General features: G+C 38.6%; 1 protein-coding gene across 1 annotated transcript; it reads right to left on the bottom strand.

Annotated features, from left to right (window-relative positions):
- Positions 1-6238: 6238 nt before the first annotated feature.
- Positions 6239-9296, bottom strand: LOC144637088 (adrenocorticotropic hormone receptor-like). Its single transcript, XM_078496249.1, has 2 exons — positions 9167-9296; positions 6239-7301 (listed from the first exon to the last, which is right to left on the bottom strand). The coding sequence occupies exon 2, from the start codon at positions 7295-7297 to the stop codon at positions 6239-6241; it is 1059 nt and encodes a 352-aa protein (XP_078352375.1). The 5' UTR covers positions 7298-7301; positions 9167-9296.
- Between the last annotated feature and the right edge of the window lie 16384 nt (positions 9297-25680).

Genomic DNA, 25680 nt, shown 5'->3' on the forward strand with positions numbered 1-25680 from the left:
ACATCACAGCCAGCAGTGTGTCGAGTGGTACAACAATGTAGTTACTAATGTCTCGCATCTGGTGCTGGAGGTCTTCAGGAAGGTTGGGCACCAGATCTAGACATGCTTGATAAGGAAAGTAGCTGGAGTTGATGGACTCGTTTGTTGGAATCATTTTTCTGAAACAGAAAGAAAAGAAACAAGACACAATACACAATACTACGTCAATTAACACCCTTTCATTGAAGCGGTGATGAATCAGTTTAGATCTATCATTTAGGCTTTTAATTTTTGTAGATGTCACCAACTGATTGATTAATTGATAAATTAATTGCTTGATTGATTGATTGATTGATTGCTTACTTGCTTGATTGATTGACTGATTGACTGTTTGATTGATTGATTGATTGATTGATTGATTGATTGATTGATTGATTGATTGATTGATTGATTGATTGATTGATTGATTGATTGGTTGGTTGGTTGGTTGGTTGGTTGGTTGGAGGGTTGGTTGGTCAGTTGATTAATTGGTTGGTTAGTCGATTTATTGATTAATTGATTGATTGATCGATCGATTGGCTTGTTGGTTGCTTGGTTGATTGGTTGGGTTGTTGGTTGGTTGGTTGGTTAATGGCTTGGTTGCGGTAAGTTGATTGAATAGCTTTTTCTACAGCAATTGCATATAGACGATCTCATTTGGTGTCTTTCTTGGATCACTTTTTGGCGTAGTCTTATTATTTGTGTATATCTAATTTAGCTCTAGAGATGTAATTTTAGAGTTATCTATCTATCTATCTATATCTTGATTGACTGACTGATTGATTGATTGATTGATTGATTGATTGATTGATTGATTGATTGATTCATTGAGTGAGTGAGTGAGTGAGTGAGTGAGTGAAATCTGAAATACCCGACTTTGAATGCACTTCCACGGTCCTTATTCCAAGCGTGCCTATCAGTATTAAGCGTAGTCCCTTCACAGACCTCTATTTTCTCAAAGTTCGTCGACAGCGAGCGACCAAAATATAAACTGGGGGAATTTAAACATGCGCGAACGTTAAGGTCGCGGGGGACATCTTTGGCTTATCATTATGCATATATTTAAAGCGTATGCACGAAGTGCAACGACTGACATCGACAACTTAACGAGCGAGTATTTGCATAAAGATACTGAGCGCGGGCGTGATTTGATGTGTTCGCATGTGAAATTGTTTGTGAACAAAATGTTACTCAAAAGTAAATTAGGGTTCTGAATAAACCCCCGTTTTTATTTGATTTCTAAAACATAAAAATGCTTGAACTATTAAGAGATTTTACCCAATTTACAACAACGCTTAACTTTATTCGTTAGATTGAAGGAAGTCTATGGCCTAATATTCATGCATGTAACTCAGAGCTATATATCATAATAATATTCACTGATAAACAATCGTGTCTTTTTTTTTTTTAAAAAAAAGGCATTGTTCTCACCATTAAAGCGTGGAATATAATTACCATAATTACCATTTGGAAACCGTGTTTTGATCGGGACACCTTCGGAAATCTCAAAGTTTGGACTTTTCCGACAATTTTGGGGCTGAGAATACAGCGCGGATACAGAACTTCATGAGCTGACACTGCAGAGAGGTAAAATAGGCATACTGTAGTGTGTCATAACAGAAGCGGAATTCTAAAAGAGCGCTTTTAAAAAGAGAGAGAAGGCATTATATTCAAATTTGTACATTTAAATCACCATAACTTGCTGGCAAACTTTAAATTAAAAAATCCGCTTCTGTTATGACACCCTAGAGTTATTGACTGATTAGTTTTTGACAAGATCACAGTGTGTTGTCTCCTACTCGTTCTGCAAACTCAGCCCCAAAATCAAGTTCTTTCCAATTTGGAACTAACGAGGCTGTTACATCGCCGTTAAGTGCAATCTACTAAATAAAAGACCACATTTATAATCTTTTATCATTTCTGTATGTCTCTGTAAAATTTGAGCTTAATCGCACTCATAACAGCCGAGAAATAAGCGTTTTAAATGATGCAGGTCAAGCAAAATTTCGCTTCATGAATTTATTCCTGCTGTAGCTGTCCCCCGCGACCTAGGTCGCGGGGGACACCTTAGGCTCATCATTATGCATTTATTTAAAGCGTATGCACGAAGTACAACGACTGACATCGACAACTTTACGAGATATTTAAGACTGGATAAAAATATGGGCGCGTGCGCGTGATTTGTAAAAAATCCCTGTTTCTTTGATATTTTAACCAATTTAAACAACACTTAGCGATATACGTTCATATAGATTGTAGGAAGTCTTTGAGCTTGTTTTCATTTAAATTTGAATATTTCTGCAACTTAGAGTAATCACAAAAATATTCGGCATAAACAATCGTGTCCTATTTAAAAACGCACTGTTCTCGCCATAAAAGCGTGGAATATAATTACCATAATTACATCTCTCCTTGGCAAAATGATCGTATTTAGGTCGGGACACCTTCGGAAATCTCAAAGTTTTGACTTTTCCGACAATTTTGTGGCAGAGAATACAGCACGGATACAGAACTTCATGACTTGCCACTGCAGATAGGTAAACTATGAATACTGTAGTGTGTCATAACAGAAGCGGAATTTTAAAAGAGCGCTTTTAGAAAGAGGTAGAAGACATTAAATTCAAATTTGCGCACTTGAACCGCCGTAGTTTGCTGGCAAACTTTAAATTAAAAAATCCGCTTCTGTTATGACACTCTAGAGGTATTGACTGATTAGTTTTTGACAAGATCCCAGTGTGCTGTCTCCTACTCGTTCCGCAAACTCTGCCACAAAATCATGTTTTTCTCAAGTTGGCACTCACGAGGTTATAACATCGATGTTAAATGCAATGTACCAAATAAAATACGACATTCACAATCTTTCATCATTTCTTTATGTCTCTAAAATTTGAGCTTAATCGCACCCATAACAGCTGAGAAATAAGCGTTTTAAAAGATGCAGGTCAAGTAAAATTTCCCTTCATGAATTTATTCATGCTGTAGGTATCCCCCGCGACCTTAACTAACAAAAAAAGGAAACGTTTACCAAGGAGGCGCGGTGGCCTAATGGTTAGTGCGCCGGACTCCTGATCGAGCAGTCCGGATTCGAGGCCTGGCCGGGGTCACTGTGTTGTGTTCTTGGGCAAGACACTTTACTCTCATGGTGCCTCTCTCCACCCAGGTGTATAAATAGGTACCGGCGACATAATGCTTGGGGGGTACCCTGCGATGGACTAGCATCCCATTCAGGGAGCGTAGAAATATTCCTAGCCCCTTAATGCTATCGAAACCGGGATAAGCTCCGGCAGTATGGGCCAATGGCTCGAGGCTTCCCTTTTTTTTACCAAATTCTGGTTTGTAGCTTGTCCTTGTTTGTGTTAAGTTAAAAACAAGCAAACAAAACAAGCGCGGAAAAAGCGACTAATCTCCTATAAGTAACCTCGATTTTCCAAGAATGGAAACCCCGGCACACAAATAACTGTCCGGGACTAAAATGAATCATTACAAAAATCAGATGTTCCCCGATACTAGGATGAAGAATTGATTAATGAAAATGTCTGAGCAAGAGTTTCAGGTTGCAAGTAGCTATAGTGTACCACCTTGTCCTACGTCAAAAGCCGATGAACGGTGTTGTTCGCTCGGAATTTTAGGGGTAATGCGCGGGCTTGCCAAAAATACTGCAAGACTCGAAAAATTATTTCGCAATACTACACACTAGACCGTCTAATAAGATATCCGAGCTTAACTTTCCAATCAGAATTATTTGTAGTTTCCTTTCTCTACTGCAGCTGAATTCGTAGTCAGAATTCGCAGGGCTTACGCTTTGCCTTTGGGTTTTTAACCTAAAGAGCACCCTTCGGATCGTTTGTATGAAAAATCAAATAAAATCAATAAAATCGTAGCTGTATGGCGATGCACAATTTGCTCTTTTAAGTATTTAAGTTAAGTCTGATATTTTAAAAAAATAAATTCATTGAAATATAACTCGAATTTTCGTAATCGTGAAGGAAAAACTAATTTTTTATACGGGAAAAAAGGCCAGCGACACCAACTCGTCAACTCGGATAGTATAAGATAAAAATATTTCAGCGAAAGGTATGAAAAAATTTACTGCGTCTTGTGTGACTGACAGATTATCATCTTTTTTTATTTCTTTTTGGCAAGAAATATTTCGTTCTTTTCTAAATATCCGAACGAAAAAAATATCCTTAAGAAAGTCTTACAAACAGTGAACGTTAGGTTAATTTTATTCTAGGCGAAAACTCGATTTTCTTAGATATTACGATTAAAACTGAAAATTGGAAGCGTTTCATGTCCACCAACTAATCAAACAGATGTTTTACTAACAAAAATTACTAAACAAATAAACGATCGAACTGTCGAATGGCGATGATTTGATAAGTTTACAAATTACCTTACTTGTGAAAACTGACTTTGGTTCTTCTAGTATATCGTACACAATGTTGAAGCACCAAATCTGAGCTTTCTAGGTCGCGACTGTCGTTTGGCTTTTGATCTCCGTCGCTTGCAGCAAAACTGAGACAACAGGAAGGCTCGCTCGCCCATCTCTTTTTATACTGTTGATTTTTTCTCAAAGTTTCCGCTTTTCCTAATTAACAACGCTATATCATTCATTTGCGCTGAAAACCACTTTTGCCAAACAAGATACCTACCACTCATAATAAGGTAATTGCAATCTGACAGCTGTAGGGTGTTTCAAAATTCACAAGAAAAACCTTTTAAGGAAAACTGATTCTGTTGTAAAACCAACGGATTTGATCATAATTATGTGAAATTAAGGTTGCAACTTCCAAAATCGAAAATTTGTAAAACGATGAGGTCGGAGGAAGAGAAATGAGACGTAAAGGAACCAGTTTCTCTAGGGATATCGAATGGTCTTTGCAAGCATTTGCCAGCATGCGAGTAAAGCGTTTTTTTTTTTTGCGAGCACGAGCACTTTTCGAAAATCTACCTCCACTAAAATTCGAGCATGCAAGCACTTTTAAAAATATGCGAACGAGCACCTTTACTTTCTCTTGGCACCAACGAGAATTTTGCAAGTATTCCGAACAGAAGCCTAATTTGCGAGCACTGCAAAATTTTAATGGACCGTTCATCATTTCTCTCTCTCAAATCTCCGCGCGCTTTATCGACCAGCAACCTAAAAATACACAGACATTTATGACAAGACTTGGTGGAGGAGGGAGTTTGGTCTCGCTCGCAGTCGCTTCTTCGTGTGCATCATGGGAAGGATTTTGTTATGTCTTACTCGGTCAAGGTTAGGTTTGTCTTTTTACGGCTTGCACCGCCTTTTCATTTTTGCTCCTCATGTTTTGTAAACTGCTGCCCCTAGAAACACCTTGTCTTCACTGAGGTTAACATCCAAGACTGGCAAAATTCAATTTCAGAGCCCGAGGCTGGTCCACTTGTTTAAAACAACGATGAATACTTTTACTAGTCGGTGTACAGCAGCCCACTCTCAAGAAAATCAAGGAGGTCAGGAGAGCGGGCGGCTGTATACAGGCTATACTCTAACTTGCACAAACAACAAAGATGACAACGACAGCGTCCTTTATTAGTGTTGCATTTGCAATTGAATTGACAATAAAATAGTACGTTCACTCACTGAAAACCAGCCGGGACAAGAAGAGCAAAGACCGGATAGTATGCGTGCAATCTGGCTTACTTAAAACAGGATACAAAAGAGCAAGTAAATAAAAGTACTGAACTAAACTGTCGGGGGGGGGGAAAGTGCCAGTTAATGGCGACATCACTTCTCCGAGAAGTGATAACTAAACGTGATGGTATACGAAAGCTGAATTTTGAATGTTCATTGAAAATTTCGGTACTAAAAACTTAAAAAACTCGTTCTTCGGGATAGTCTCTTTGTAGCACTTAGTCAATTTTAATCTCAACTTCAACAATAATCAAAATTCCTCTTGTGCCCTCATTATAGGGGGGTGGGGGTAGGCGCTTATTCGAGACTGGGCGCTCATTAAACTTTCCTACCTACAGGGTGGGCGCTTATTCGAGGTTGGGCGCTAATTCGAGGTTGGGCGCTTATTCGAATAAATACGGCACTCGTCAGCGCTCGCGCTAGTTTTTGATTCGATGAACTAATTCAGAAATTCTTCGAGTGTATCAAAGAAGATATACCAAAACCGGCACTTATTCCCCCGACGGTAAAGTTACAAAAAGACAAAGTTATTCTTAAGATAAGTTAAAAGTATTTTGAGTTTTTTTAGTTTCTCGCGATGTGGAGTTCCTGAAGATGTCTTTCTCTGGATTGCACTGCAATGTTATTGTCCGCTTCTTGACCGTTTCTGTAATAATATCTTACGGCCGATAGCTGTTGATTGCTGATACGTCGACGTCTGAATCCAAGCATGTTCAGCATCGCTCTGCGAATATCTTTATTTCTGCCATAGTTTAACAGTGGATTAAGAAAACCGTTAAGTGTGAACAGCAAAAAGTTAAATGGCCGAAAGGGTTTCGGTGATATACTCAAAGCAACCAAGATTACAGGGCTTATCAATGCTGGTAGAAAAGAAAACAGGAAGCACAACAGGATCACTGAGATAATACGAGTCAGTTTTTTCTCTCTTTCTGACGCAGCGCAACGCATCTTTCCAACGTGTATTCGCATGCTTTTAGAGTGTTGTCTATTTGCCATTAAAATTCTCACGTAGTTGAACACGATCACCAAAATACATACCACATAAAACAGGAATATAATGATGAAAATAACTAGCTTAAAGTACGAAATTCCCATTTTAAGGATTGTATACACCGTCAGAGCAGTAAACATGCTTGAAACCCAGCTCAGAAGCGTTGCCCTGACAGCTCGTGCGCGTGATCGGCTCACGTGACTTCGGTACCACGCTGGCCTGCTCATTGCTAGGTAACGGTCTCTGCTTATCATGGCCAGGTTACTAAGGGTAGCCAAGTAACACAAAATACCAATGCACTGTTTCTCGTAGCCATATTCCGGGCACATGTGCGGATGAATAAGAACTAAACAGTTATTTATTATTGTAAACAGCGCCCAGATCATGTCAGTAATTGACAAGCTGCACAGCATCATCAGTGAAGGATGTCGTAGAGATTTAGTCCGTGTTATAGTGATGAAGACAAGCGTGTTACAGATGAACGACATCACAGCCAGCAGTGTGTCGAGTGGTACAACAATGTAGTTACTAATGTCTCGCACCTGGTGCTGGGGGTCTTCAGGAAGGTTGGGCACCAGACATGCTTGATAAGGAAAGTGGCTGGAGTTGATGGACTTGTTTGTTGGGATCATTTTTCTGAAACAGAAAGAAAAGAAACAAGAAAAAATACACAACACTGACAACACTGATTGATTAATTGATTGATTGATTGATTGATTGATAAATTAATTGCTTGCTTGATTGATTGATTGTTTGACTGATTGTTAGTTAGTTATAGTTTGATTGATTGATTGATTGATTGATGATTGATTGATTGATTGATTGATTGATTGATTGATTGATTGATCGATTGGCTGGTTGGTTGCTTGGTTGATTGGTTGGGTTGTTGGTTGGTTAGTTGGTTAATGGCTTGGTTGCGGTTAGTTGATTGAATGACTTTTTCTACAGCAATTGTTTATAGACGATCTCATTTGGTGGCTTTCTTGGATCACTTTTTGGTGTAGTCTTATACAAGGTCTTCCTGCTCCTAAACGAATACGGTGACTCCCCTTTTTTATTTCAAAATTTAACTTCCCTGAAGGTTAACAATTGCAAAAACCCGGCAAAGTTTGGTTGAAAATCTATGAGCAGTTTTATTTCCCAGGAATTACCTTAAGTTAAAAACAAACAAATAAATCAAGCGCCCCATGCGTACGGAAAAAGCGACCAATCTCCTATAAGCACCCTCAAGTTTCCAAGAAGAAAAACCCTGGCACACAAATAACTTTCTGGAGACTAAAATGAATCATTACAGAAATCAGATGTTCACCGATACTGGGATGAAGAATTGGTTAATGAAAAAAGTGTGAGCAAGCATTTCAGATTGCAAGTAGCTATAGTGCACCACCTCGTCCTACGTCAAAAGCCGATGAACGGTGTTGTTCGCTCGGAATTTTACAGTGAAAATACGAAAATCGTTAACACTTAAATTATACTTAGAAAGGAAAATTAGGGAAACTAGTTGTCAAACTGGTCCAAAAAAACTCTTGTCTCCATCACTGGCCATGTTTTAACATTTTCTTCCATTTTGAGCTATCATTCGATGGTTTTCTGCAACAATTTTCGTATCCAAGATAAATAAAAAAAATGAAAGTGGTCACGGTTTTATGATTTTCACTGTAATTGTGGATTTCCACTGACGCGTAATTTTTTACGTGCGTAAAAAAATAGAGACAATGTATGAACGGCTTGCGTACACGTTTACGCAGGCCGTTCATACATTGTCTCTAATTTTTTTTTACGCACGTAAAAATTTACGCGTCAGTGGAAATCCACCATAAGGGTAACGCGCGGGCTTGCCAAAAATACTGCACAAGACTCGAAGAATTATTTCGCCATTATACACATAAGACCGTCTAATAAGATATCCGAGTTTAACTTTCCAATCAGAATTATTTGTAGTTTTTTTTCTCTACTGCAGCTGAAATCGTAGTCAGAATTCGCAGGGCTTACGCTTTGCCATTGGCTTTTTAACCAAAAGAGCACCCTTTCGATCGTTTGTATGAAAAATCAAATAAAATCAATAAAAATAAATCAATACTGAATATCGTAGCTGTATGGCGATACACAATTTGTTCTATTAAGTACATTGGATGAAAAAACCGGTTTGGAAGACCTATATAATCGCCACAGATATTTTAACTTTTAAAAGTCTGATATATAAAAAAAAATCATTGAAATATAACTCAAATGTTCGTAATCATGAAGGAAAAAAAATAACATTAAGAAACTCTTTCGTTTCATGATTATTTTAGCTACATGTTACAAACAATGACCATTAAGTTAATTTTTTATTCCAGGCGAAAACTCGATTTTCATAGACATTACGGTTAAAACTGAAAATTGGAGGCGTTTCACGTCCACCAACTAATTATACAGATGTTTAACTAAAAAAATATTATTTTATCGAATAAAGCTGTAGAACTGCGAAATAGTGATGATTTAATAAGTGCACAAGTTACCTTCCTTGTGAAAACTGACTTTGGTTCTTCTAGTATATCATAGATAATGTTGAAGCACCAAATCTGAGCTTTCTAGGTCGCGACTGTCGTTTGGCTCTTGATCTCCGTCGCTTGCAGCAAAACATACACACGCCAACGGCTGGCTGTCTTTTTTTATACTGTTGATTTTTCTCATTTTCTAATTAACCGCGCTATATTGTTCATTTGCGCTGAGAACCACTTGTGCCAAACAAGACACATACCACTCGTAATGAGGTTATTACAATCTAACAGCTGCTGGGGTGACTGAAAATTCCCAAAAAAAACCTTTTAAGGAAAATTGATTCTGTTGTAAAACCAAACGGATTTGATAATAATTATGTGATTTAAGGTTATTGACTTCACTGGAAGGTATCATTTGCCTTATTCGCAGGAAATGCGCGAATTCCGTGTCGCATTTTTTCTAAACAGCGAAATTGATTTACAGTTATATCATTTATAACTTGACAAGGAAGGCTGTGGAGAACATTCGAACAATTGGAAAATTTTCATTATTTTCTCAAACAGATCAGCTCCACTTGCCGAAAATTGCACAGATAAAATATAGATTGTCGTTATATATTTATAAAAATAAATAACGTTACAATAAATTGGAACGAAGCTAGACTAATTTGACCAGAATACTGTAAAATTAGTTTATCTGTAAAAAAATGTTTTATCAGTTTTAACACAAAAGATCGAGCGAATTTCGTGTCGCGTTCTTTTTAACCGCTTCACTGATTGCAGTTGTATTAAAATGAGAGTGTAAGTGGCGAAGAGTATTTGTACAATGACAAATTTTCCGTTATGTTTTCAAACACGTTTCACAAGTCATTCAACGATTCCGAGATTTACTTTCACATATAAAATTTAGTTCGTCGTATTATATGAGAAAATGTATTAATGACGTTTTTAATCAGTAAAACAAGTTTAATTCTAGAGTGTGTGTGCCAAAAAAATATATGTTTTCTTTCGCTTGTTAAATAGGTTTAGAATCAAGACTGTTAATGAATACATACATATTCGGAGCACTTACACGCCATTACTGTCTCCAAAAATCGAATCCGAAGTAGCCACACCTGTCCATTGGGTAATATTTAAAGCAACGCATCGATTGGTCTGCGTTCGAGCCCTGGCCGGGGTCACTGTGTTGTGTTCTCGGGCAAAACACTTTACCCACATAGTCCCTCTCTCGACCCTTTCTCAACGCAGGGCTGAGCTGTTTGAAAGATTATCGAGGTTCAATTTTTATAAAAGTGTTTTTGTTGCTTATGTATTGTGGAGTTTGAGATAAGTCGACGTCATGCACAACTGAAGAGAACCTCACTGAAAAGACACTTTAAGCTTTTTTCTAAATTTTGAAAAAAGGATTTACTCTACAGTGCTGAAACTTTCAGCATGAGCTATAGGATAAGTGGAGTTTTTTCTAAATTAAAAGCCAATATGTTACCACTAAAATCTTTTCTTAACTACTCTGTTTACTACTTTGGTTGTTCGATCGCAACACACGGGTAACCAGGCTTTTATTCAACCGAGAAGACCTGGATGCTAAATTAATTTTCATTTGGTGTTACGGCGAATAATAAAAACACTGGGTAGGAAAAACTTTTACTGTTGCTAGGAGATTTTGGTTTTTGGCCAATCACTAAACCGAACAAACAATGGGTATTGTTTTTTAATTTCGTGTTAAGCTCGTAAGATCAACGAGCACTCTCAATCCCCTAGTGAGGTATAAAAAGGCGACAAACTTGAGCCTTTCCCCACATGGACGAAGAAAGGTTTGGCAACCGGAAATGCATTTTGGTTTATTTTGGAGGTGTCCGCAACTCAACGGTGGAAATGTAAATTTCGAATAGTATTATACCATGGTATTATACACATAGTCCCAAATGCAAATTAGCTTGTAGGTATACCTACCCCCAAAGGCATGAAATGGTGCTTTTTTTTCGGGGAGTGGCCAGGGGCACTCCAAATGCAAATTAGTTTAGCATCCAGGTCTTTTCGGTTGAATAAAAGCCTGGTTACCTATGTATTGTGATCGAACAACGAAAGTAGTAAACAGAGTAGTAAAGAAAATACTTTAGTGGTAAGATATTGGCTTTTACCTTAGAAAAACTCCACTTATCCTATAGCTCATGCTTTCAGTAGCATTGTTGTGTTCATCCATCATTTTGCGGAAATTTTGAAATGTCAACCACGTGACCATGATATTTAGCGTGGCCATGGTAACGCCATAAATGCAAGCAGGTCTTGCCAAAAACCGTCATTTTTAACATTTTTCTTCATTTTTTCCAGTTTTTGAAACAGAATTGCACGATTTGTTTATTTTTACATTCCATAAGCATTCTGGCTTGATTTTGCATCAATTTCCGTTATTTTCTGACTTTCTAAGAAAATGGTGAAATCCAAGACGGCGGATCCAAGATGGCGGCTCTGATGACGTCACGTGACGTCCGATTAAAATTATGTCATCTTGTAGAGTAAGTTACGGGCTTTCTTCTTAGTGCAAAATAATTTCACTACGCGCTAATATAACGAAAACTCCGGGGAGGGGTTCCATCCCCCCCTGTACGATGGTGGGGGTATGAATTTGCTTGTACGTCCGAGGGTTAACACTGAAATCAAACTCCATGCTACTTCATGCTTATCCTGGACTAGCTCAGTTGTGCTTTGAACAACCCGACCCAGGTGTATAAATGGCTAATCCCGTGATGGTCCAGCACTGGAAGCCACTCAGAACTAGAATAAGTTATTCTTAAGAAGAAGTAATCTGTTGCAGTTCCCCTAATAGATAGTCGTGAGATGAAGTTTCTGAAGATGCGTTTCTTGCACTCTATTGCAATAACATAATGTTTCTGTTATATCTTACGGCCGACAGTTGTTGACTAATACGTCGAAGCCTAGCTGAGAATGGTAAGCAGGGCCCTGGGATTCGCCTTATTTCTGATATAGTTTAACAATGGATTAAGGGACGGACTATCCCCCCCCCCTCCTCGGTTATTTCTAATGGTCCGTTTCTAAGAAGACCATTGAGATCACCCGACCACGTGACAGAAAATCAGATCGACCATGTGTGTATATGTCAGAGGTTCAGGCGGTCTTTACAGGATGTGAGAGTCAAAAGAGGAGCAGATGCAGCATCAAACCATCATATGGTTTTGGCAACACTCAAGCTATGCCTAAAGCGCTTTAAACCATCTTTTACTACCACTAGAACAAGGTATAAGCGAGTTTTATGATGATGAAAACGCGCTGCTTGAGCAGAAGTAGCAGCAGACAAAGAAGATGTGAACTGGGACATGTGAGGAGACTGTTGGCAGGAAAACAACCCAACATAAGTACTGGATGACAGCGCTAAAACTCTGCGTAAGATCCAAAAAACGAAAGACGAAGAAGGCAATTTTGAACACGTGTAGATCAAGAGCAAGTAAGGCAGCAGCACAACAGCAGTATACAATGGCCCACAAGGAGGTGAGGAGGAGTATAAAGAGAGGTAAGAGGAGCCACATCGACAACGTAGCCAGGCAAGCGGTGGAAGCAGCAGCACGGGGGAACATGAAAAGAGCTCTACAACACAACTAAGAAGCTTGCTGCTAGATACCAAGTGACCGACACGCCAATTAAAGACAAGCAGGGGAAATCATTGCCATCAACAGAGGAACAGCTAAAGAGATGGGTGGGGCATTTCAGCGAGCTTCTAAATAGACTAGTGCTAAACCATCACGGCAAGAGATAAGAAAGGCAATCCAGGCACTGAAGAATGGTAAACAGCTGGGACAGATACAGCCTCGTCCCCAGGCCATACCGCGCTATGCGAGTGAGCGGAGGAGGGCTGGAACCGAGCGCGATAGCGCGAGGCCGTCCTAGGCGAACTTTCCCGACAAGCTTGGCGGGTGACGTCACATCCAAATTCGCCGGGGACGACTGGGGACGAGGCTGGGACAGATAGTGTTCCTGCAGAAGCTCTCAAGGTTGACATAGGCACTTCCACTGAAATTCTCTACAGGCTATTCGAAAACATCTGGGAGGAGGAAGAGATTCCAAAGGACTGGAAAGAAGGGCTTCTCATTAAACTACCGAAGAAAGGAGATTTGAGGGTCTGTAGTAACAACAGGGGAATCACACTTCTATCAATTCCAGTCAAAGTCCTAAACAGAATTCTTTTAGAACGAATGAAAGCAGCAGTTGACAACCAACTACGAGACCAACAAGCTGGCTTTAGACAGGGCAGGTCATGCACAGACCATATTGCCACTCATCGCATAATAGTAGGGCAATTCCTGGAGTGGAACTCGTCTCTTTACGTCAACTTTATTGATTATAAGGCCTTTAATAGTGTGGACAGAGAAACACCGTGGAAGCTACTGAGACACTATGGCATACCATAAAAGATCATAACACTTATTCAGCAAACTTATGAGGGAATGCCATGCAGAGTGGTGCACAGGGGCCAGCTCTTAGATTGCTTCAACGTCAGGACTGATGTCCGACAAGGATGCTTACTATCACCTTTCATGTTTCTTCTTGTTATAGACTGGATTATGAGAACCACCACCGAGGGAAAGAGGAATGGGATTCAGTGTACCCCTTGGACACAGCTGGAGGACTTAGACTTCGCCGATGATCTTGCTCTCCTTTCACATAACCATGACTAGATGCAGGGTAAGACCACCGGATTGGCAATGAAAGAGGGGGGGAGGAAATCAGGACTAAAACCAAACTGCGCATTTTCAATTATAATGTTAAATCGGTTCTCCTTTATGGGTCAGAGACGGGGAGACGAACAAAAAAGGCACTACACAAGATCCAAACATTCATAAACAGTTGTCTGAGACGTATCTTTACCATTTGGTGGCCTGAGAAAATTTGCAATGAGGAGCTGTGGCAGCGAGGAGATCAAGAACCAGTAGGCAGGCAGATTCGATCTAAAGAGAAAATGGGGCTGGATTGGCCATATCCTGCGGAAAGAACCAAGCAACATCACTCGCCAGTCCATAACTTGGAACTCCCAGGGAAAGAGAAGGAGAGGTCGACCCAAAAACAGCTGGCGACGCGACACGGATGCAGAGCATAAGATAATGGGATACACCTGGCAGGAAGCTGTGCGACAAGCCCAAGGTCGAGCTCGCTGACGAGGTGTTGTCGGTGGCCTATCCTCCACCTAGAGCGATGGGCTTAAGCAAGCAAGCAAGTAAGTAAGTAGGTAAGTACGTTAGTAACGAAGAGAAAGCCAAATTCTGCATCTCGCTGGCTTTCCTTGAACGTCCGAAATAAAATGAGCGCCCAAGGCGACAAATCAAAACACAGCGGAGTTTTGCTGTTCAGTAACACTGGGACAAATAACTGATTGACTGGAATTCTGAAGAGTGCACAATGTTTCCTTATTATACAACGTACGTCTGTCCAAGCTTAACTATCAAACTGTTTGTAGTTTTCTTTCTCTACTGCAGCTGACTCCCAGTCAGAATTCGCTTCATTGGTTTTTTAGCCAGAAGGTCACCCTTTGGATGGAAAGTCTGTTTGGAAGACATGTAATCTCAACAGATATTCTGACAAAAGTCTGATACCAAGAAAGTCAGTGATGTCACTCGAACGTTCGTTCTCATTTAAAATAAAAAGTTAATGGGCGTTATTTTCCGTGAGATAAAAACGGGATAGTAAGATTTAAATACCTCAGCGAAAGAATTCGAGCTGCTAAACGAACATGTCAATATGACCTGACACGAAAACAATTCGTGTAGCTTAATTGCATAACTGACTGTAAAATTTTCAAAGAAATGTCACGTGAACGTTCGTAATTATGAAGGAAAAATTTATGCCCGTTGTTTTCCGAGGGATAAAAATGTGGTCAATTTTGTGGGAGAAAAGGCCAGCAACATTAGTTTGTCAACTCGGATAGTAAGATTTAAATATTCCAGCGAAATAATTCGAACAGATCAAACCAATTCGGAAATGAAAAAAATGAAAAAATTTTGTACGTGCATCTTGTGTACCTTACGGATAAACTTTTTTTTTTAATTTCTCTAACAAGCTTTCTCGGTAGTTATGTTTCTTTCTTTTTTTAACACCCGGAAGGAAAAAAATAACATTAAGAAACTTTTTCGTCTCATGATTATTTTGCTTCATGTTACAAAAAAATCGATCGTTAAGGTTATTTTTATTCAAGGAAAAACTAGAGTTTCTTAGATATTACGGTTAAAACTGAAAATTAGAGGCTTCTCATTCGCGCCAAGTAGTCAAAAAGATGATTTGCTAAACAAATATCTTCGTTAATGGGTTGGTTGCCCCGGAAAATAAGGCATTTATTGTAATCGCTCTTTACATAATTTTTGATCCGTTAAACTATCGAACGGCGACGATTTTAAAAGTGCACAAATTACCTTGCTTGTGAAAACGGACTTTCTTTCGGCTTCAAGTATCTAGTAGAGAATTATGACGCACCAAATCTTGATCTTTCCAAGTCGCGACTGTCGTTTGGCTCTTGATTTGCAGTTGATTAAAATAACAATTAAAGCTGTGAAGAACATTTGAATGACAATAGGAAAATTTCATTATTTTTTCGAACAGATCAGCGCCATTTACCGAGAATTACACAGATAGAATATAGATTGTCGTAATGATATTTATAAAAATAAATAGCGTGGTAAATTAATGGGTTATTTATACTAGTAATTCGAACGAAGCTAAACTAATTTGATCAGAATTCTGTAAAATTATTTTTAATCCGTAAAATGTTTTATCAGTATTGCTACAAAAGATCGAGCGAATTTCGTGCCGCGTTCTTTTCAACAGCTTCACTGACTTGAAGTTACATTCAAATGAGAGTGCAAGTGGCGAAGAGTACTTGTACAATGACAAACATTCCGTTATGTTTTAAGTACTATTTAAAAGGTCATTCAAAGATTCCGAAATTTACTTTCACAGATAAAATTTAGGTTGTTGTATTATATTTGAAAATGTATTAATAGCGTTTTCAGTTAGTAAAACAAGTTTAAGTTTACAATGTGTGTATGCCAAAAATGTATGTGTTCTTTTGCTTGTTACATAGGTTTCAAATTAAGACTGCTAATGAGTATATACATTTTCGAAGCACTTACGGTCCATTAGAGCGACTAAGAATGAGCGTCGCCGACAATCTATCCAATGTAGACTGAATGTAGTCACACCTTTTCAATTGGAATAAAGTAACGCAATGGCCAATCAGAAATCGGAGCAAAATCTGCTTTAATGGTTTGGACTTCTCATGAAAAAAGGCCTGTTTCATCATTGGTCAGTTTCAATCCGACCAAATGGGTTAAGTTAAGAGGCAATACTGTTTTTTAACGAGCCCATGCTAAATGTAATTCATTTCCTAACAATGAAAGTGAAATTTTCTTTTCTGTTTTCATTCGTTCTGGTAACATCTCAGTTGCGCCAAACGCTTGTAGAGCAACGTCTCTTTATCGCAACGTTTTCTCGTTTTAAGCAATGCTTTAACAAAAACAATTTAAGCGCTGGACCTTTACATTTTTAATTTCAAATGCATTTTCCGGTATCTTTGAAAAATCGAAATCGAAATTCTCCCGGAAGAGCATGCCCCTGGACACCGCCCCCCCCCCCCCCCCTTAGTTGGCTCACGCTCTCGCGTTCGACTTTAGCCCCCCCTCACTAAAATTCCTCCTGCGCGGTCTCTGACTGTACAGGAAAAAAAATTCTTAGTGGTTAATTAGACAGCAGAGGCGTCTTCGAAGATTGATGTTTTTTTAGGTGTGTTCTAAATGAAAAACTTAGATAGTCACATGTTAATTTTGTTATTTCACGCGTTATTTTCACCGCTTTTTATCATTGCGTTTATGCCTAAGGCACTTGTCTTTTATAAATATACATCCATAGACTATTCATAAAGTCTACGCCATTCCAAGTATTCTGTTGTATCATTTACACGAATCATTTCCGGTACTGGGATCATTTGCTGTCCAATTTGGGATCATTTGCGGTCCCGGGATCATTTGCGGGTCGGGATCATTTGCGGGCCTGTACATATCTCTTGGTTACCAACAAGTGCTTACAGAGAAAAGAGGGACTTCCTTTGACATTATTTAGATCACGATTTCCGCTAGTAATCCAAGTTGTAGTCTGCAGTGTGTGCCTAAAGTGTATGTTTTCTTTCGCTTGGTAAGTGCGTTTAAAACTAAGACTGCCAATGGATTTTTGGAGCACTTACACTCCATTAGAGCGGCTAAGAAATGCACCTGGTTAATCGGAACATTGAGACATTATGGCCAATTAGAACTCCAAGTAAAATTCTAATCTATTCTTAATTTATGATAGGCAACTTAACCCATGAGAAACATTCAGTCTTTGAACATCTAAAAGAACCTATAACCTAAATTTGCGGAGCGAGGTGAAACTACGGCTATTAATAGTTATCTTTTTTTAAGTAAAACCCTCTCTGATGGATATCTGTACTAATGCTTACTAAGTGAATACCCACAATATTCAATTTTAACATGATTTTAAGAGGTTCATAAACATGCCAAGATCCCCAGGAAACACTTAAAAGCACAAAAAGTCATCAGCGAGAATACCTCAAAACAGTTTAATTTTATGCACATATCAATGTTAAGGTAATTCTACTGAGTTGCATTGCGCATCCTTGCAGCGCATAAGTTTTCGCGTCATTTAGCGCGCGCACACAGAAAACTACGAGATTCCTTTCAGCCTTAGCTCGGTAGGGAAATAAATGGTCGTTTTCTCTTAAATGAGCACAGTGACCCCCATTTTTAATGCCTTACTTTAAATGTCATATGGTTGTCTACAATATATCGCGATTTAAAGAAAAGTTTAAAATTCTACATATGAGATATTTTAATTTTAATGCCGTAAAAAACACGTTTTTAGGTAGTGCCGACAAGTAAACGTGCGCACGAAGCAAAATCTTTAATTTCTTTCATTTCTGTACAATAAGAATAGTTTTTAATATAAGATCAAAGTATATTTTGTTGAACTTGACTAATACTTAAATGCAATAACGATTTTTTTCTTGAAACAATAGTTCCCCATTCGGTTTACTAGGGTTCCTGATATATACCTCGCGGGTCGTATATTTACTATAATGGCCATCGATTTTACACAAAAACTAGCGTGGTGACCCCCATTTTTTATTTCATTTTTTTAATGCTCATAACATAATTGTAACCTGGACCAAGTTTCAGAAAATGTTTCATTAATACTCCTTCTATTTTAGTGGAATCACATTAGTTAAGCCGGGGGGAGGCCGGGCATAGGAGGGATTTTGGACAATATTTTACTGGCAAAATTTTATTGAAGTTTAGTGACTCATATGAACATCCGCAAATGCTCTACGGTTGAGCATTTGAACAGAAAATCTTAGCTGAGTTCAAATGCCCGGCCTATGCCCGACCTCCCACTTCTGCGACTAAACGTTGATAGGTGCATTATATTCTCAGGCATCATTTCCTGATGTGTCGAAAACTTCGCGCATGTAAATTTTATCATGTGAGAAACGTCAACTTTTCATAGGATTTGTGCTTGCCTGGTTTTGTTTATTTTTACTGGTACACAGTATACGGCATTTTTGTGATTTTCGTATGTCGGAACACAGGATTTCGTTGTCTTTTGTCAATGTTAAATTTCCCATTATGGTGTCTTCTATTGCCTGGAATATTAGGGAATTAATGGGAAATACAAAAAAAACTTTTTCATTTTTGCATCTTATCCAAGATTTCAGTCAAAATCAGTTCCAATTTACAAAATCATAAAACTATCATAAGCTCGCAAATTATAATTGTGCAATGAAAGGCGCGGTGGCCTTACGGTCAGTTTGCTGTACTCCGGATCGATTGGTCCGGGTTCGAGCCCTGGCAGGGGTTACTGCGTTGTGTTCTTGGGCAAGACACTTTACTCTGATGGTGCCTCTTTCAACCCAAGGGGTAGAAATGGGTACAGCGGATTTAATGAGACGTAAAGCCACTTAGAACTAGAATAAGTTATTCGCGCGAGCGGAGCATCCATAAGTAAGAAAAATTGGTATACCCATCTAGCTGAGAAACTTTGGTTTTGGTAAGCGTACCCCCGCGCGCCCGCCCTACAGACTCAGAGGGAGGGGAAAGGGAGTCCCAAGGCTACCCCTAATAGGGGAGGAAAATTTCATCTCTTATTCCAACGTACGTTAACGTAGCATCAGCTTACATCTTTGATATTGGGCATCCATGTTATGGTCAATTGACAGGTGTCAAAACAAGGGTATCTGCTGACCAGTATCACATGACCATATCCTGGGCTCAGTTTAAAGGTCAAATGAACAGAAATTTCAAAATGCCATTTCAACCAACCAAACGCTAAAACTATCCATTATTGAGTAAAATTAAGAAACATTTTTGCTTTCCGAGCCTTAAAGCGTGGATTACAGCAAGAAATACGAAGATTTCCGAAGGCTTCACGAAAACGTTTTTGAATGACTGTGCACTGAAATGGAAGGAATGGAACGAGTTTTTGACGTCATAATTGGTGTTTTTGAAGACGACCGCAGACCGATTCCGCAGACCGCACCGACGTGTACCAAGAGTCAAAACGCACGTGCATAGTTAACGCACGTGCAGATAATTCTGCCCATTAAATAATAATAATAATAATAATAATAACATTTATAGTGCGCAAATTTCATATATAAAATGTTCAAATGCGCATTACAAGATTAAAAACGGAATAAAAAAGCTAAAAACTAAAATTACAATTAAGAGTAAACTTACAATGAATTTAAAAAGCTAAAGCTACAATTAAAGGTAAACTTACAATGATTTAACGTTAAATGCTAATGAGAAAAAACAATAGAGATTCCTGATTTGTTTTCATACCAGCGTGCATTCTACCTATGTCTCACATGATTTGCAAAACGACAGCAAACAAAACTTAAAGCTATTTTTGAGCTCTAGCTATTTTATTTAAAAAAATGCGCCTCTCTGAACAACAACCAACAATCGATCAACCGAAGAACGGCCGAACAGAACGAAATAACTGCTTGAAATGTCACTAAAGACATATATTTTTGCGGTCTGCGCAATCGGTCTGCGGTCGTCTTCAAAAACACCAATTATTACGTCACAAGTTCTTATTTCCGAGAATTTTCCGACAATTTTTCCGAGCACCCTACGATTATGAAGGCCTAAAAAAAAGCATTTTTCAACTTGCAATTTCTCTGCGACGCAATGTCCGATTACTTTGAAACTTTGGGATATGTTTATTTGGCTCTTAATAAACACATGGGCAAAAAATAACAAAAATCGAAATTTCTGTTCATTTGACCTTAAGAGCTTATCGAGGTTAACCTGCTTTTTAAGTTAGCCGCTGACCAGAGAATATTTTACATTGGATCGCGGGCTCAAGTTCTCTCATTTTTTTCTCTGTTTTCTAACGGCTAATGATAGGATTTTGGCAGCGGAATTTCTTCGATTGGAGTTGTCGATTTATTTTGGCTATGGACAGTATTTTCAATAGTAGTGTTTTCAAAAACTATTAAGAACAGACAAAAAATGTATTTGTGAGGCCTTGCTATTAGGGTTGGCTATATCTATATATTTTGTTGCAATTCCCCTATTAGTTAGTAGAGAGATGAAGTTCATCAAAGTGCATTTCTTGCGGCTCTACTCAAATGAAATTGTGGCTTTTTATATCTTACGGCCGGTAGCTGTTGATACGTGGAAGTGGACATCTGAGAATGGTCAGCATTGCTTTGCACATCTCTTAATTTCTGCCATAGTAACAGTGGATTAAGAAGACCATTGAGGGTCGTCAATAAAAATGTAAACGGCCGAAAGGGATTCAGTGGCAGTCTCAAAGCTACTGATCAATGCAACTCGTCAATGCCGGCAACCAGAAAACAGGAAACACAACTTGATCACTGAAATAATTTAAGTCATTTATTTCTTTTTCCACCGCAGCGAGAATGCTTACCAATTGTATCCGCATGTCTTTAGAGTGTTGTCATTGCCTTAAAAAAGTTAATGACAACGTCCTTTAATAGAGTTGCCTTTTACGTTTGAATTGACAGTAAAAAAATAATACGTGTACGCACTAAAACTCCGCAGGGACGAGAAGAGCTATGATCGGGCAGCGTGTACGTCAAATCCCGGGGGGGGGGGGGACTCGCATATAAAAGGGGTGGGGATTCTCGTTGTCTTGAGTGTAAATTTAGGAATTTTGGTTTCGCTAAGGGTGTTCCGGGTAAAACGCCAATATTCTTTAGCCATACTAGTGGTATCGTTTAGGGCTGCACACAAAGAAATATCAACATTTAAATTCTGTTCTTAGTTTTTTGGTATCTTTTTAGGGGACATGAAAAGCTTGAATCTCACCCAGATAGGTCTCCTTTAGGGGTTCTTTTCAAAATTTCCGACGAGCATCCTCGCTCTATTCATAAACGAGTCCCCCGGGCGTCAAATCTGGTTCACACAGTTTTCTTATTTGTTACTCGCGATATGGAGTTCCTGAAGTTGTTTTTCTCTGCACGTAACTGGGATGTTATCCTCTTTTGAAGCGTTTCTGTTATATCTTACGGTCGGCAGCTGTTGACCGATACGTTGATGTCGACATCTGAGCGTGTTCAGCATAGCTCTGCGAATCTCTTTATTTCTGCCATAGTTAAACAATGGATTAAGAAGACCATTGATTGTGAACAGTAACGAGAAACATGGATTAAAGGGTATTAATGGCAGTCCCAAAGCAACTAGAACTAAAGGGCTCATCAATGCTGGCAGAAAAGAAAACATGAAACACAACAGGATCACTGATATCATTCGAGTCAGTTTTTTCTCTTTTTCTAATGAAGCGTTCTTCTTTCCCACTTGTATTCCCATCCTTCTAGAGTGTTGTCTACTCGCCATCAAAAATCTAACGTAGTTCAACAAGATCATCAGAATGCAGGCCACATAAAACAGAAACATTATGATGAAAACAATTGGCTCGAAAATGACCATTTCAAAAATGGTATACACTATCAGAGTAGTCAACGTGCTTGAAAGCCAGATTAAGAGCGTTTTCTTGACGACACGTGCACGTGATTGGCTCACGTGACTTCGGTAACGGGCTGGCCTGCTCATTGCTAGGTAACGGTCTCTGCTTATCATGGCCAGGTTACTAAGGGTAGATAGGAAACACAGAATAGCAATGCAATTTTCCTCGTGTCCCATCTCTGGACACATGTGTGGATCAAGCAGAACAAGCGTGTTTATTATTACAGTAGAAAAAGCCCAGATCAAATCAGGATACTGGCATAAATGATTGATTAATAAAAAAGTCTGAGCAAGCGTTTTCGACTGCAAGTAGTGCATAACGTACGTTTAAAGTCGATGAACGGTATTCGCTCGGAATTTTAACGGTAGTGCACGGGCTCGCCAAAATACTGCAAGACTCGTAAAAATATCTCGCGATACAGTAAAAACCCGCGAGTAAGAACCTATTATTTTTCATGTTAGCCTAAACAGGTTCTTACATAAAGGGTTATTAACACAAATTTAGGCTAATTAGGTTCTTGATAGGTTCTTAATTTCTGAAGAAAAAAAATTCAATATTGTTATAGAGATTTAAGTGGTATTCGGCCCATTCTTTGTATAAAATGTGCATACCACATAAGTGCTTATGTAAAAATAAAGCACTAATCGTTTAGAATATGACATGATATACATGCACAGTAATGCTTTGTCCAAACGTATTTCCCGAAAGTAAACATTTTTAATCAATTTTAGAAAATAAGAACCTGTTTCCAAATTTGAGGCAAAATAGGTTCTTATAAAAATGGTATCTAATTTGCAAATTTTAGCCTAACAGGTTCTTAAATCTTAGGTTCTTACTCGCGGGTTTTTATTGTACTTCACACGATACGTTCTAGATACAGTGGAACCCCGATATAACGATCTTCAATATAACGATATTCCCGATATAACGATGAATATGTTATGTCCCGGCAATAGTAAAATGTATGGGACGGAACCCCGATATAACGATTCCTCGATACAGTGGAACCCCGATATAACGATCTTCAATATAACGATATTCCCGATATAACGATGAATATGTTATGTCCCGGCAATAGTAAAATGTATGGGACGGAACCCCGATATAACGATTCCTCGATACAGTGGAACCCCGATATAACGATCTTCAATATAACGATATTCCCGATATAACGATGAATATGTTATGTCCCGGCAATAGTAAAAAGTATGGGACGGAACCCCGATATAACGATTCCTCGATATAACGATATAATTTTACTGCCCCCTTGGCATATCGTTATATCGGGGTTCCACTGTATATGTATTCCGAGTAAAACTATCCAATCAGACTTCTTTGTAGTTTCCTTTCTCTACTGCCCCTGACTCGCAGGAGCCCGGGGGGGTTACTCCCTATAATGACCTATACGGGGAGGCTCCGCCCGAAAGGGGTACCTTTTTCAGGATCCAGGTATATAAAAGGGTAGGGATTTCACAAATTTAGGTATATGAAAGGGTAGGGAAATCTGCCATAATGATATTTTAAAAGGCCTTTACATTAAATATTTCGAGCAGACGCAACTTTTGGCTGTATCGTCTTAATTTATTAAGCGCTACATGAAAATGACAAGAAAACTTCCCGTTTTGGGTAAATGTGATGTCGTGTAGGTATATGAAAGGGGTACCTTTTTGCAATAAAAGGTATACAAAAGGGGTGCCTTTTCTTTCAAAATGGTATATAAAAGGGTAAGGGGTTGAATCTCCGGGCGGAGCCTCCCCGTACAAAACTTTTTCGAGTACCCCCCCCCCCCCCCGGGCGCAGGGCTTAGGCTTTATCATTGGCTTTTCAGTAACCAAAAGGGCACCCTTCGGAAAAGTTCGGATCGTTTGGATGAAAAATCTGTTCGGAAGACCTATATAATCGCCACAGATATTTCAACCTAAGTCTGATATATAAAAAAATAAATTCATTGAAATATAACTCGAATGTTCGTAATCATGAAGGAAAAACTAATGGCAGTTGTTTACCGAAAGATAAAAATGTCGTCACTTTTTTGTACGAAAAAAAAGGCCAGCGACACCAACTGGTCAACTCTGATAGTAAGATAAAAATATTCCAGCGAAAGGCATGAAAAAAAAATACTGCTTGTGTGACTGACGGATTAACAACTTTCTTATATCTTTTTGGCTCGATGTATTTCTTTCTTTTCTAATCATCCGAACGAAAAACAATTAACATTAAGAAACTCTTTCGTCTCATGATTATTTTTGCTGCATGTTACAAAAAAAGATTATTAGGTTATTTTTATTCCAGGCGAAAACTCGATTTCTTAGATATTAAGGTTAAAAATGAAAATTGGAGGCGTTTCACGTCCACCAATTAATCAAATAGATATTTTACTAAACAAATAAACTGTCGAACTGTCGAATGAGATGATTTAATGCGTGCACAAATTACCTTGCTTGTGAAAATTGACTTTGGTTCTTCTAGTATATCATAGATAATGTTGAAGCACCAAATCTGAGCTTTCTGGGTCGCGACTGTCGTTTGGCTCTTGATCTCCGTCGCTTGCAGCAAATCAGAGACAAGAAAAAGGATGGCTCGCCTGTCTCTCTTTATACTGTTGATTTTTTTTCTCAAAGCTTCCGCATTTCCTAATTAACGAGGCTATATTGTTCATTTGCGCTGAGAACCACTTGTGCCAAACAAAAGACATACCACTCGTAATAAGGTAATTACACTCTGACAGCTGCTAGGATGTTCCAAACTTCACAAGGAAAACCTTTTAGGGAAAATTGATTCTGTTGTGAAACTTAACTGATTTGATCGGAATAATTATGTGATATTAAGGTTATTGACTTCACTGGAAGATATCAGTTGTCTCTTTCACCGGAATGCACGAATTCTGTGACGTCAATTTCTTGCTGAGAAAACTTTCACAGCTTAGTTGATTTCCTACATAGCCATATCTTAAAGGGACTATGTCACGGAGATTTCGCAGATGTTTGGCCAAAACTGTTCTGAAATTAGTGGAAGGCAACTTTACCCAGAAAAAACATTATCTCTGAACAACTAAAGGAAAATATAACCTCAATTTGCGGAAAGAAATCAAGCCACGGCTATAAATATTGATTTTTTGAAGACGCGCGGAAACAGTTTGAAAACGTTAGCCTTACGTTTTCAAATTGCAATCCGTTTCCATCCGAGCCATCCGCAGCCAAAGATGCTAGGTAACAGTTTTAGTGCTCTAATATAGCAATTTTTAATAAAAATGGACTGTTATTTTTAGGTTTCCTGCTACACAAATATAAAGTTGGCGGTTCAAAAATAGGTTTAAATCCGTGACATAGTCACCAATATAGTTCCCGAATTTAGCCTCAGATAAAACAAAGGTTGTCAAACTGAATACAAAATGTATAATAACATATTATTTAGATCAAGTTTGTCGTTAGTAAAACAAGTTTCAGTCGACTGCGTTTGCCACAAAAGCGTGTTTTCTTTCACTT

The sequence above is a fragment of the Oculina patagonica genome, chromosome 13 (genome assembly GCF_052425735.1).
Source record: "Oculina patagonica isolate OP01 chromosome 13, crgOcupat, whole genome shotgun sequence".
Classification (NCBI taxonomy): Eukaryota; Metazoa; Cnidaria; class Anthozoa; order Scleractinia; family Oculinidae; genus Oculina; species Oculina patagonica.

Excerpts from the sequence above, each read along its gene's own strand:
- LOC144637088 (XM_078496249.1), bottom strand. The coding sequence starts at position 7,297 with ATGATCCCAACAAACAAGTCCATCAACTCCAGCCACTTTCCTTATCAA.